The 14,844-nt window shown below is 40.1% G+C and overlaps 2 protein-coding genes across 5 annotated transcripts in view; one reads left to right on the forward strand and one right to left on the reverse strand.

The window, feature by feature from the left end:
* Positions 1–6,679, reverse strand: part of ERP44 (endoplasmic reticulum protein 44) — a 96,482-nt gene extending 89,803 nt beyond the window's left edge. Inside the window, exon 1 of the mRNA XM_049635327.1 lies at positions 6,359–6,679. Within this exon, the coding sequence (XP_049491284.1) occupies positions 6,359–6,652 (294 nt within the window). The 5' untranslated portion in view covers positions 6,653–6,679. The remainder of the gene's footprint in view (positions 1–6,358) is intronic.
* A 129-nt stretch (positions 6,680–6,808) lies between these two features.
* INVS (inversin) overlaps positions 6,809–14,844 on the forward strand; it is a 154,533-nt gene continuing 146,497 nt past the window's right edge. For all 4 annotated transcript variants that reach the window (XR_007458966.1, XM_049635290.1, XM_049635308.1 and 1 more), the window contains exons 1-2: positions 6,809–6,972; positions 9,723–9,852. Coding sequence is in view for 3 of the 4 variants with exons in the window: in XM_049635290.1 (XP_049491247.1) it covers positions 9,747–9,852 (106 nt within the window). In the remaining variant the exon portion in view is untranslated. The remainder of the gene's footprint in view (positions 6,973–9,722; positions 9,853–14,844) is intronic.

The raw sequence follows: 14,844 nt of genomic DNA on the forward strand, positions 1-14,844 counted from the left end.
TTAAAAATCATGGTTTATAGAAAAAGTTTTCAATAACTGCAGCAATCAGAAATCTTCCCCAAGGCTTTTCAAGTTTTAACCCATCACAAATATTACTGAATTCAGAGAGAGTAGTACTTTCCAGTGCCTCTCATTTTAGCTGCATCATAGAATCACCTAAGGAAATCATGAGTTAAGAACTTGAATGCAAATGGACTTTACCCGTAAAAAAAGCTCAGTCACACACATTGAAGGAGAATCAAATTGAAATGCATTGAGATACCATTTCTCACCTATCAGACGGACAAACACCCAATCTGTCAACATCATACCTCTGTTGACAAGGATACAGGGAAATTCTGTTACACTGCTGGTGAGACCACAAACTGGCAAAACTCCCGTGGAGAGGAATTTCACAGAATCTAGCAACAGCTACAAAGTTACCTATACATCTACTGTGGGCCTTAGCAACTTAATTACAGGAGTCTACCCCAAAGATACACTAGCAAAAATATGTATGTACCAACTAATCTTTGCAGAACTATTTGTTACAACAGAAGAATGGAAACAAGAGTGGATGTGGCACATCTACCAAGTGGAACAGTAAGTTTAAAAAGAAATAACGATATCTCTATCCTGATCTCTAGGATACATTTTTATTATTATTTAAATTCCAGTTAGTTAACACACAGTGTAGTATGTATTAGTTTCAGGTGTATAGTTTAGTGATTCAACACTTAAATCCACTTTTAAGTTTAAAAGGGAAAAAAAGTAAAGTATATGCTATGATTTATCAAAGGGGAGGGAGAAACATATACACAAACACAGACTGCCTACTCTTAAAAAAAAAGCAATTAAAAATTGAAAAATTTTTAAAGGTTTCTTATATCAGGAGAGAGAAAAGCATACAGACAGGAATAGAAGCTAGATTTGTCCAAATATAGTTTGCTTTATAGGTTTGGTTTTTGGAAGCAGTAAATTTTACATAATTATACACTAGAAGGTAGGTTTTTAGAAGCTAAAAAAATGAAAGCTAAATGAAACAAATGAATTTAACTAAACAGAGTTGGTGGCTGGTACCACATAAATTACAAATTTATAGGAAACACAAGGAATAGAGAAACATAAAACCACGCACAAGGATATTAGCAGTATCCGAATATGGGAAATTCTGCAGGACAAAGGATCCAGTTTCCTCAACAATAAATTACAAGGAAGAAAATGAGGAGAGAGAACATAAAGATTTGTAAAAATTTTTTAAGAGACACATGAACCAATTGCCATGTATGGACTTTATTTGGCTCCTGCTTTCAATTTGTTTTAAAAAAATTTTTGAAGCAATCAGGAAAATCTGAACATTGACTATATATTTTATGATACAAAGAAATTTGTTTATTTTTCCAGATTGATAATGCTATTCTGGGTTTTGTTTCGTTGTTTAGTTCTTATCTTTTAAAAAGACATACTAGGGGCGCCTGGGTGGCGCAGTCGGTTAAGCGTCCGACTTCAGCCAGGTCACGATCTCGCGGTCCGTGGGTTCGAGCCCCGCATCAGGCTCTGGGCTGATGGCTCGGAGCCTGGAGCCTGTTTCCGATTCTGTGTCTCCCTCTCTCTCTGCCCCTCCCCCGTTCATGCTCTGTCTCTCTCTGTCCCAAAAATAAATTTAAAAAAACGTTGAAAAAAAAAAATTTAAAAAGACATACTAAAGAAAAAAAAAAAATCACCAGGGACATTTTTTTCTTTAACAAAACAATGTTTGAGTCCCACAGATATAACTGGTGGGGTAAAGGGCCAGACATTATTTTATTAAAACTGCCCCAGGTGATTCTAACCAGCAACCAGGTTTTGTAAACCACTAATCTAGAGCAAGTAATATCAACCAAATAAATAACTCACCTAGTTATGAATGAAACTACAAGTACCCAAAGTACTCTTGTTGAAGACTGTAATCTGTATTTATTATTGGTATTAATGGCAATAATGACATCTCTGAATTCTACTGTACCTATTTTTAAGGTACTTATAAATTACAATTATTTATTATATATAAATTATAAATTATTACTTATAATTAAACAAATGTTTACTTAGCTCTCTGATTTACTTAGCTTTCTAACTTAAGCAAATTTTTTTTGGGGTGCCTGGATGGCTCAGTCAGTTAAGCATCCAATTCTTGATTTTGATTCAAGTCATGATCTCATGGTCACTGGGGGTTCCGTCAACACAGAGTCTGCTTGGGATTCTCTCCCTCCCTCTCTCTGTCTCTCCCTGACTTGCTCTCTGCCTCTCTCTCAAAATCAATAAACTTAAAAAAATTTTTTTATTCCTGGCTTCCTATACCTATTGAACAAACCAGGAACAATGTCAAAAGCCCTCATGTCCAGGCACGATGCAATTAGAACTGGTAAGAACTTATGATCCATAAACACAATTATCAAGAAACTCAAGACAAAACATCTTCAATAAAGCCACTGGAGTGTTACAAATCTCTGAACCACAGAAGAGGCTACTTAGAATAAATTAAACAACTTCATCCCAATTTAGTCTTATTTCTCTTATTTCACCTTTCCAGAACTCATACACAACCAATGCAGCAAGAACAACTGCTAAGAAATAATTAAGGGGAAAATAATCACTTTCAGTCCTAAATACATCCATCCCAGACAGAAAGATAAGCAGAAAAAGGTACTGACTTTTTTACTAGAATGACAAATGAAATAATATCCTGTGAGCTGCTATGTAATGACTGTCACATAACAAAGTGAAAACATGATGCCATGCTATATCTGGCCAGGTGCTTTTCTCTGATTCAAGTAGAGCGCCTTAAAAGCACACACACCTGGAAGCAATTTCCCAATCCAGATACTATACACATGGGTCTGCAGCAGATAATCATTGCTATCTCCAGCATTCAAATCATCCACAAAATATGATGAACAGTTACGGGGGCACAGATTACATACAGTTCAGAACTAAAGTTATAAATACACACCAACTGGATCAATCTAAACCGTAACAGAAACAAAATAAACAGTGAGGGATAGAGAAGATATCCGGAGGATGAAGCGCTCACTGCATTTGCCAGGTGACTCAAATGTCTCTTCTGATTTGTCCCAAATCGGTGCATCTAGAATACCTCACTTTGTCTAAGGCATACTGCAAATTCAGTGGAGTTTAAAAATAATTTAAAGGCAATGGGGGGATTTCCTAAAGCAACCCTGGGGGGCAGGAAGAATTCATTCTCTAAGACCTCGATTTTAAATATACACATATATGTTTAAAAAGTTGTATATATAATATATAAATACAAATGCAAAATACGTATGAAAGCCCAGGAAAAAAGTTATCACACTGAGCTTATGTTTTAAGTTACCCATCCAAGAAAGGCTTTTTAGGCATACAGTGATGATGTTCCAAAATGTTTTTGAGATCAGGGAAAAGAAAAATATTTTTCTACAGAAGTTTAGGATTATAAGGGTCACCTGGGTGGCTCAGTCAGTTGAGCATCCGACTTCGGCCCAGGACATAATCTCAGGGCACTGGGCTCTGTGCTGACAGCTCAGAGCCTGGAGCCTGCTTCGGATTCTGTCTCCCTCTCTCTCTGCCCCTCCCCCACTCACACTGTGTGTGTGTGTGTGTGTGTGTGTCTCAAAAATAAATATTAAAAAAAATTTTTTTTAAGTTTAGATTTATATGTTTCAGCTATTACCTTATGAACACCACTAAATCTGAATAGATCTAGTTCTTTAGGGCTGAAGTACATAGTTTCCTTAATAAAAAAAAATATCGTAGTAAGGGAACATACAGCTTTTTAGGGCAGGCTATTTGAGGGAAAAATGATGACCTCAGCTAGATGAGAACTTGGATATTCAATGACTGTATGTGGGAGGGAATAACTTGAAGTCTGAGAGGGGAAGTTGGAGGGAAGAGGAAGAAAGTACACTGGGGAAGATAAAGGACATATTTTTAGACAGGTGGGATGCTGAGTAAGCAGGTTCCATCACTAGAACAGAACTACCAGTTAGATAAGTAACTCAAGCAGTGATTAAACAGATGTTTTATAAATATGTGCTAACTAGTATATGATTATTAAAACTATTTGGTAAACACTGTGTTCAAACTGAATCTAGCTTGACTTGTAATTCTAGTTTTATTAAGCCTTTTCTTGGGCTTTATTTTCCAGAGCATTAATTTTCTAGGTATTCTCCAAAATGTCTTCTAAGTTTCTATTTCTCTACATTTACTTAAATATACAAAATGTTAACTAGACTTTAGTATTATTAGGGGAAAAAAAGTCTTTTTATACTTGATAGGACTTGGAGATTTTACATTAAAAGCAGGAATTATTTCAAAATAAATACTTTCTCCTTCTTAAACTTAGTCCTACAACCAAACATAACATTCCAGGAAAGTGCATCTGATGTCATCTTCCTATTCAGTATTTCAACTTTTCTTTCTAATGTCTTTAGACTTGTATCTTTTTGGTCTTTGTTTGTTTCTTGTTTTTTTAGTAACCTAAGAGTAATTTCTAGCAGACAACTCATAATTCAGACATTTTATGAATAGGGAAAAGGTTAGTATCTAGGAGAGCAATCTCTAGTAACAATGAGCTTTAATCCAGTACTTCTAGAAGGAAAAGAGAAGCACAATGTATAATGAAATTATCAAAAATAGTTCTATACAGAAATATGGCCTTTTGTAGCAATGTGGATGGAACTGGAGAGTGCTATGCTAAGTGAAATAAGTCATACAGAGAAGGACAGATACCATATGTTTTCACTCTTATGTGGATCCTGAGAAACTTAACAGAAGACCATGGGGGAGGGGAAGGAAAAAAAAAAAGTTAGAGAGGGAGGGAGCCAAATCCTAAGAGACTCTTAAAAACTGAGAATAAACTGAGGGTTGATGAGGGGTGGGTGATGGGCATTGAGGAGGGCACCTGTTGGGATGAGCACTGGGTGTTGTATGGACAAATGGAAATTTGACAATAAATTTCATATTTTAAAAAAAAGCTCTATACAGAATATTGTCCTCCATACAGAAGTCACTCACTGCTGTATAAGAAGTGACAATAAGACACTTCATCATTTAATATTACATGTTTATATTCAACTTTTCGTTCTCAAAAGTACTTTAACATCCCCTTTAGATTTTCATAGTGCTTTTTCTCTGAAAAGATCCAAATATATGGCTTTTGAATATGAATTTTAAATCAGAAAGAAAAAACAGGGAGAGGAGAGAGAAATTAAGCGAACTTCAAATACAAATATTAAAAATGTAACGTGATATGGTGGAGTAAGCACTGTAAGTCAAGAGACCTGCTTCAGGTCCCAGTTTTGCCAGGAACCAGCTATACGCCTCTGAGTCACTTAATTATGCTTTTTAAGTTGCTAAAGAAAAGAAAAAAGTGATTTTTGATTTAATGTTTACCTTAAATTCGGCTTTTTAAAAATCTACAATTAAAGTATTTTCAAATATTGTATTGTAATAACGGCTCGATGAAAAGCACGTCATTTTGCCATATGGAGTCCGCTTTCACTTCTGTCTCTATTTGACTTGCAGCCTGTATTACTTAGGTTGCACATTCAAGATGTACTTTGGAGAAAGACGGATTGGGGAAAGATTCCTTTATACGATGCTATGGAGCCAAGCAGGTGAGGGAGAGTTTAGGAATGAGTGCAAATGTATGCAGAAAACCTGGTCATTCTCAAACTAGGAGCACTGAAAAAGACTTCTGCTTAAATTTCGGGGTGGGGGTGTGTGTGACAAAATCTGAGGGAGGCCTTGAGCTGAGGTTTTCAGATAATCACTGCCTCCACCCTTCAAACATTTATTCTCCTGGAAGACTCCAAATCTGCCTCCAGTTCCGGGTTCCCAACCAATCGCATCAAGCCACAACAGAGGGCTCTGCCTACCCGGGCACCGTTTCAGGGCTCTTAGTGTGAGATTCACACGACCCCAGCACCTGTCGGCCTTCCCAAGAGGGGACGGGAGGGAACAGTAGGTCTTCCCCCCCCAACCCCGTCCTCTTCGATTCCACCTACCACCAGGTCCAAAAGCCCTCGAGACTGAAACAACCTCCGTTAGCCTGGGGGAAGGGAGAGCTCCTCGCCCGTGACCCTCCCACGTATCCTTCCCCCACCGCTAACTCTCCAATTTACAGAACCCAACCTCCGACTGTGGTTTCTCAGGCCTCGGGTACCCCGGGCCTGGGAAGCGTAAAGACGCGTGCGGAGAGTGAAGACAACGGGGGAAGGTGCACTCTTCGCCACCAGAGGAAAAGATAGGAAGGCAAGGGTGGGGGCAGCGGTGTTCCCCCTTAACTAGGGCGGGAGGCCGCCCGAGCGTCTGTCGAAGGGTCTGTCATTCCTTCACTCACCAGGAGCAGCAGGGAGCATCTAAGGTCGGGTAATGATAGGAAGACGGCAGGATTCATGGTAACGTCGGGGTCCGCGGCTGGGACTGGGCAGGGTTGGGTTGGGTTAGGAAAGGGCTGGGCTCCGGGAGCCGGCGGCAGCGGACGATCGTCCCGGCAGCGGCTCCTCGTCCTCTGGACCCGGAGCTCCAGCGGCGAACACCCGGGACAACTTCCAGAGAGGCCTCGCACACCCTCACTTCCGGGTCCTGCCCACCTCGGAGCATATTGGGAAATGTAGTCCTGCACCACTCTCATTGAGCACGTCACTGGGCATCCAGAACTTCTTTCCCATCAGACTCTCCGCCTAGGTCCACCGAGTTCTCCGCGCGCGGGGCCCTGTGGGATACAAAGGGCCGAGGGCGGCGAACCTCTGTTTTTAGAGGATGGGAACTACAATTCCCAGAGGGCAGTGCGAGGGAACGCTTCGGGCGGCCTTCGGAGGGGTTCTGCTAGTTTCAGCGCGGTGGGGTCTGTCCCAGTCGGCTGTAGTGTACTGTCCTGGCGGGAGGGGCGGCCCACTGCGGGTCGTGCCTCCTGGAGCCGCCCCCGGGACGTGAGTCCTGGAGGAGGCGAGGGTGAGTAGGAAGGGGCCTGGCTGGGGAAGCTCCGATCGATCTGCATCGCCTTGGCCCCTACCTCAAGCTCAAGGCCCTCCTGGCCTCGGCTCTGGCCTGATCTTTCATCACTAGCCTCCTCGCCTGCTGCCTTTTCTTTCTGCGCTAATTACTGCATTATAAAGTCGGAGCCGCCTATCAGGGCCTCCGTTGAATGAGTGGATGCCGCATCTCTAATTGTCTGTGGGCTCGTAGAAGGAGTAGATCCGGGACAAAATGGGAAAGCACGTTGTAAACTGAGAAGCGTAACTGTGATCGCTACTAATGCATGGATCCCTACCTACAGGACAGTTACGAATTTCGTCAGCCGAGCCGTTCAGGATCTTAACCTGGCCCGAGTTAGCTCCCCAGCCTCACCTGTAAATGCCAAGCCAGGTCCCCGTGTCCCACCTGATAGCTACACAATCAAGTACCTGGGAGGCATTCTGCTTTTTTGTGGTTCTCCCTACTCCTTGCTTGTACTCCAGCTTTCCTCTGCCTTGGAATGGCCTCAGCCCCTTCTCTATCTGGAATGCCATCTCAAATGTCACCATCTCTGAGAACTTGCCAAAACACCAACCCTTTAGTCCTGATCAAAATGAGTCTTTGCTTGTGACTGCAGCACCACTAGTCTTGTACAGTTATATTATTAGAAGCATTTATTACACTGGCTGGTTTTATAATTAGTTAATGATACCTGTACATTATAACTGACGAATAGTTTTGATGTTCATTTATAAAAATTATTTACAAAAGACATGAGTACTAAACGTGTGTGTGTGTGTGTGTGTGTGTGTGTGTGTAACTAAAAAAGGACCCTAGAGAATGCTTTTCCCAGGGTGACATTATTAGATGGTGGCAGAGCCAAGACTTTTAGTTAGGTCTCCTCTCTCCTAGTCCTGTGTTCTTATCCTTATACCACTCTCTACCTGTCTGACAAAAGAGAAATGGGGAATTAAAAAAAGATCAGACGCTCATGAGTATAACCTCTTTAGTCCAAGAAATTAAACTTTGATCCTGCTCACCCTCTGGACTTAGCACCCAGCCTATGACTTTTCATTCAACAAACACTGACTGAACACCAGCTATGTACCTGTTACTATGATAAGTGCTAACAATTACGAGGTGAAATATATAAAAAATATATTTAACTGAGATCTAAACAGTGTATTTTTCAAAAGGCATATGAAGAGGCTTGTCTGTGTGTGTGATTCTGATATGCCTAAAAGTGATCACTTAGAATCTAAAATGGTACGTATTAGAGTTCAGAGCAGTGCCTAGTACATAGCACTCAACTTATTGAATGGATCAACGGTCTACCTTTTTCATTGTTCGTATTTTACAGGAAATCAGAGAGCTGAGGTAGCCTAAGGAGATGCTATTTATTCACAGAATCAGGCCTAGAGCCCAAGTGCAATTCCTCTTTTACTGTGTTCCCGCCTCCATCCATTTTGTAGCTTCTTTCAAGTCATTTTAATATAATCCTGTCTATGACAGTGGTCTTTCTGACATGACAGACATGACAGAAGTGTCTCACAAAGCCCATATTTTCTGCCAGCATGTTAACTCAAATTGTCAGCAAAATAAAGACATGAAGAGCTGACCTTTACCAAAATTAAGAAAACACTTTCACTTCGAGGCAGAATTTGAACCAATAATCCTTGTCAATGACAATACAAGTACTAGCTCATCAGTAGTGATAAATTTCTCCTACAAAACTCCCGGATCCTTAGGAGTCACAGAGATTGGAGTGACACTTTGGTGAAATCAGAAGAGGGTTTGTCTGCCCCTTTGGCAGCTATTAAATGGATGATTAGCAGCTGCTTTCTTTAGATAGGCGTGTATGCTTCAGTTTCCCATGCTCACCATGACTCCCGCTGGGTCTTACACTATTTACTTTCCTGGTCCTTGCATGCATTCAACTGGGGAACTTTGATATAGCATCTTACATTTAGGAAGGAAGTTTAAAATCATAGATGCAACTACCCCTTTGTCCTTGAATTCTTCGTGCTGCATTTCTGACATAATCCAGCCTCTGCTTCAACAGTCTTATGCTAGAGAACTCACTATTTTTCTATGCGGCTGAGTTTCTAGAAGGTTCTAGCAAAACATATCGGGTTACCAGCCAGAACAAAATTTTTCTAAATGAAATATGGTTGATCCTAATGATGTGGTTTTTCCAAGTAAAATCCTGAGGTCGAGATCTCAAGCTAGGTATATTTCCTTGATGGGCAGAAGGCAAAGACAAATAAAAATTGTCCCTTTCGGCAGCATGAGAGAAAGAACTAAGTGCTTTCTAATTTAGCACTTAGATCTAGTTGATTCTGACCTGACAATAAATTCACATCATACCCATTTTGTGGCTTTATCATCACCTTTAATCCCAATATCAAATCTGATGTTTATTATTATGTGGAATCACAACAGAAATCACTGTGGCTTTTGAGCCCTGTGCCTAAGGTTAAATACTGAGCCCCCCTTTTTTCCCTCGGGTAGCCCCTGAGAAGAGTCGTGGAAACATCCATCCCTCTCATTTTCCAGATGACCAACTCGTACAAAGGGTCATTTATTTGGCCAACATTGTGGCAATTCTAGGACCAGGATTGCAGGCTTTTTGAATCCTAGTCAACTATTCCGATTCAGCCATATTTATAACATACCCACTCAGTATGGATGAGACAGCTTTCAGAAATGTTTCCTGCATATACTCATGGTTTAAATCATTGTTTCAGGGTGCTCCAGTTGTGGAGAAGACTATGAACAGGTCAGAGAACTTGTTCTTTACTGGCTCCTCATTAGCATCCCAAGTTCATGCTGCTGCCATTAATGGAGATAAGGGTGCTCTTCACAGGCTCATCATAGGTAAGTGGTCCCCATAAATACAGAACCTTTAAAAATAACTCTGGCCTAGGGGAGTGTGTTAGTCTTAGTTGCAGTGTACTTATACATTTTAATGGCAATGTATCATTATTTATATTTCATACCAGAACTTGAACAAGAAAGTAATTAAGTCCTAAAACTTAAAAAAAAAAAAAAAGTTTAGGATTAGGTAAAAAGTACTTGAGAGATATCTGTATGTTTGACACTAAATCTGGATATGTACTCAAAGGTGCCAAGAGAATTAATTCATCTTTATAATAACAGAGATCTAGAATGAGATAGTGGATAATGATCTTCAAAATTTAGTATATACCCAAAGTACTAAAGCTTGCAAATAACTTAAATTGTAATGACTTAAAATTGATTAAGTGTTCTCCCTATCATTGAGTCAATTGATTGAAATAGATTCAATGTTCTCCCTATCATATACATAGAGGTCCATATAAAAATGCTACAGGGAGAGAGCAAAGTGAGTAGGAGAGAGAGAGAGTATTCAGGGACAAAAATGGGTAAGGATTTTTCAGATATTGTAAAAACCTCATTTCCACCTAATCAGAAGTCATTTATTTATTTAAAGAAAATAAATAAAAATGTATATTAAAAAATTTTTTTAATATTAAAAAAAATTTTAATTATACATTTTTATTTATTTTTGAGAGACAGAGAGAGACCGAGCGGGAGAGGGGCAGAGAGAGAGGGAGACACAGAATCCAAAGCAGGCTCCAGGTTCTGAGCTGTCAGCACAGAGCCCGATGCGGGGCTGGAACCCACAAACTGTGAGATCATGACCTGAGCTGAAGTCGGATGCTTAACCGACTGAGCAACCCAGGTGCCCCCAAATGTATGTTTTTTAAATCTTTTCACACACCAGTGTCTAGTGACGTGATTGACGACTTGGACTGTAAAATAAAGTTCACACTACTTCAATTTCCATACAGGTTCCTTCAGAATTTATTTTTGCCCTACCTTTCCAGTTTCTCGAAAACCTTCTATCCATGCACCCTAACCCCTGACTAGGGGTTCCATTCCCTAAATGCCATGAATTTTATCTGTCTCCTCTTTTCTACCTCCTCATTCTCTTTTCTACTACACTCCTACTTATCTTTAAAGACAAAATTCTTTTACTACATCCCCTGTGCAGGCTTCTCTTTTCTATCAGAGACGTTCCCTCCTAATACCTCAACTTCATGTCAGCTACCGCATCCACAGTTATTTCCTGGAATGAGACATCTTCCACTGCCTCTGAGCCACTCATTCAAAAATTCCACCATTCAATTAAAACGCTTACTTCCAGTTCACCCACTAATGAGAACAATAGTTTTTCAAGTCATTAAGACTTGCAGTCCATTATCTTCTGCAGTTTCAACCATCTATCTCCTTTTGTCTTTTTCCCTCCTGCCATTGAGCCCTGATCCCATAGTCTACTGTTCAAATTCGTACCTAAGAAAAATTGTCTTTTCTCCTCACCTTCTGTTGCACCTGGCTGTTGCAACCCCAGCTATAAATGGACCTAATGCCAACCCCCGAACAATTTAACCGGTCACAAAGATTGGTAGCACCCTAATGTGGTTACCTACCTCAGATAGGCACCCAACACTTTCTACTCATTATCCCACATTTCTCCATAAAGAGTGTTTCATACCTTCTCAGTCTCCTGAAATCTCTGGCCACCAATCCTCCCTCCGCCGCTCTCATCCAATGCTTTATGTTCCCTACAGAAAATGAGCTTTAAGAAGGAACTCCCTCACCTTCCAGCATATCTAGAAATCAACCTACATCTGCATCCATCTTCTTTTCTCTTCTCTCTTCTCTTCTCTTCTCTTCTCTTCTCTTTTCTCTTTTCTCTTCTCTCAAACAGACCAAATATCCCCTTCTGTCAAAGGTCAGTTCATCCACATATGTTCTGTATTCCATCCCTTCCTATCTTCTCAGGGACCTTGCTCCATTTTGTGTATAAACTTCTGATTACTACCCCTTCAATCTTTTCTTCTATATTCTTCCCATCAACATGTAAACATGCTCTAATGTCTCCATTACTTAAAAATCCCTTCCCAGGGAGCCTGATTGGCTCAGTCAGTTAAGCATCCAACTTTGGCTCAGGTCATGATCTCACGGTTGGTGTGTTCGAGCTCTGCATCAGGCTCTGTGCTGATAGATGCTGGAGCCTGCTTCAGATTCTGTGTCTCCCTCTCTCTCTGCCCCCCCCCCCTTGCTCACACACTCTCTCTCTCTCTTAAAAATAAGTGGTAAATATTAAAAAAAAATTTTTTTTAATCCTTTCCCTATTCCTTCACCCCCCTCGAGGAGCTGCCATAGCTCTCCATATCTCTTGACTTCCCTCATAGCTGTATCAGTCATAGCCTGAACTGCTCTGGCAGTTACTTAAGAAAGATAGAAGTATATTTTATTCTCATCATAGTACAAAGATAAGTGGGCAGTCTATGGTGGCCACTTCACAAAACCATCCAGGGAGGCTGCTAGGACATGGCTGTCTCGTCAACATGTGGCTTCCATCTTGGGTCAAAGGCAGATACTTCTGTTGTAGCCATAGCCCAGCCAGCAGGGGTGGAGAGAGTTCAGAAAAGCCATTTGTCACTTAGGAGGTGGACTGGACTTAGACACAGAGCCACACCTATGACAAAGGAGGCTAAGGTATCTCTCCTTTGATGACATCATGCCCAGCTAAAGCTCAGAGTGCTCAATTCTTAGGAAAGAAAATAATCAGAGAATGGATATGGGTGAGGGGTGACAATTGTCACTCTCAGTCACCAAAACCAAGCTTCTTGAGCTATCTGCACTCCACTTCATTACCTCAATCCACTCTTTTATTAAAAGAAGACAAAACATACTTATTTAGAAGTATATATAGGGGCGCCTAGGTGGCTTGATCGGCTAAGCGTCCGACTTCGACTCAGGTCATGATCTCACGGTCCGTGAGTTCAAGCCCCGCATCAGGCTCTGTACTGACAGCTCAGAGCCTGGAGCCTGTTTCAGATTCTGTGTCTCCCCTCTCTCTCTGCCCCTCCCCTGTTCATGCTCTGTCTCTCTCTGTCTCAAAAATAAATAAACGTTAAAACAATTTTTTTAAAAACAAATAAATAAAAAGAAGTATATATAGAGAGAAGTACATGCAACTTATATGTAATGTTAATAAATAAATATAAAGCAAACATCTATGTAACTGCCATTAGGTCAAGAGACAGAGAACATTGTTCCCCTAGAATCCCCTAATACCTTCTACCCTACTCCGTGGAGTAATTTGCTTTCTTGACTTTTACAATAATAATTACATTGTAATTTTACTACCTAGGTATAGATCTTAAACACTATAGTCTAGTTTTGCCTTTTTGAACTTTTTTTAAGTGTTCCATGTTTTCTTGTACTGAAAGCTATGTATACAGTTTTGTCATTTTCCTGCTCAAAATTCTTTGCTTCCCATTATACGTGGAATAAAACTTAAGAGTGCACCTGTTCCTCTTTCCCTCTCCAGCTTCACCTTTATCCACTCTGTTCCAAGAAAAACTTGCTCTCTTTCATTTTCACAAACCCACCAAGCCCTTTTCTGTCTCAGGGCTTTTGCTGGAAATACTGTTCTCCCCATTTTCTATCTGACCAACTCTTACTCATCCTTCAGTCCTCAGATTTTAGGTCATTTCTTCAAAGAGACCTGCCCTCAACATCCAGTCTCAGTGAAATTTTTTTGTTGTGTTCTCTCTTAGAACTCTGCAGGGTTTTCTTCATTGAACTTGTGTATTTATACATATGACTATCTTAATATCTCTCTCCCATAAGCTAGTAGCCTCCATGAGTATAGACTGTGTCTGTTTAATTCATCACTTTATTTGCAAAACCCAGCACGGTTCTGGACACATAATAGAGACAGGAGATATATTTGTTGAAGGAGTGAATAAATGTTACAATCATTCTTTTAAGTACCTTTCCTCCTAAGAGGCCTATAATCATTTTGAGGGTCAGGATTAATGGTGAATCAAGTTGAATCAAATTGAATTAAATTAAACTGATTTGAGAGGCAGGTTAGGATAAAATTCCATTGGAAATTTTTTTTTGTAACTCAGAATACCTCAAGAAAAAAATGTCTTATAAAAGGAACTCTTGGGGCGCCTGGGTGGCTCAGTCGGTTAAGCGGCCAACTTTGGCTCAGGTCATGATCTCACAGTCCGTGAGTTCGAGCCCCGTGTTGGGCTCTGTGCTGACAGCTCAGAGCCTGGAGCCTGTTTCAGATTCTGTGTCTCCCTCTCTCTGACCCTCCCCTGTTCATGCTGTCTCTCCCTGTCTCAAAAATAAATAAAACGTTAAAAAAAATTTTTAAATAAAATAAAAGGAACTCTTTATTATTTTAATGAAAAATAACCTTCAAAGGAAACAAAACACACAGTGTTTTATAAATTAAAAACGGTTATACAGACTCAGTCATACCAATTAACTAAGTGTTGCATAACAAAACTTGAAATATTCTTATAACTTTAAATCCCAAAGAAATAAAAGTCCTTAAAAACAAAGCAGGACAAAATTCTGTGAAACCAGCATAGAGCTGATAAATTTATTTTATAAATGAGTTCCTTCTGTGTTCTATCATCTTGCTTCATTACCAAGTTTGAGCTGTTAACACTGCTCATCTTTTCAGAATTCTGCTGTCATGTCTTTTGAGAAAAGACCGTCATACCTGTGCTCCTGGCATTTCCCAATATTTGTATATCTCTATCAAAGTAATAACTGTTTCATCTTACATTTCAGTGTATCTTATGTATTCTTTTATTTAATGCATTTTGACGATCTCTGAATAGCTGCTTTTTCCCTTTCCTAAACTCATAATATAGTACTACAGATGAATAATTTTTTTTCTTGAATCTTTGCTCACCAACTGCTCACTAAACTCATTCACTTTAGCGTTTTCTGTTTTCCCTTCTCTGTTTCCATGGAGAAGTATGTCAGTGATGTGTTCGACTCCATGGA

Source organism: Panthera uncia, chromosome D4, assembly GCF_023721935.1.
Source record: "Panthera uncia isolate 11264 chromosome D4, Puncia_PCG_1.0, whole genome shotgun sequence".
Lineage (NCBI taxonomy): Eukaryota > Metazoa > Chordata > Mammalia > Carnivora > Felidae > Panthera > Panthera uncia.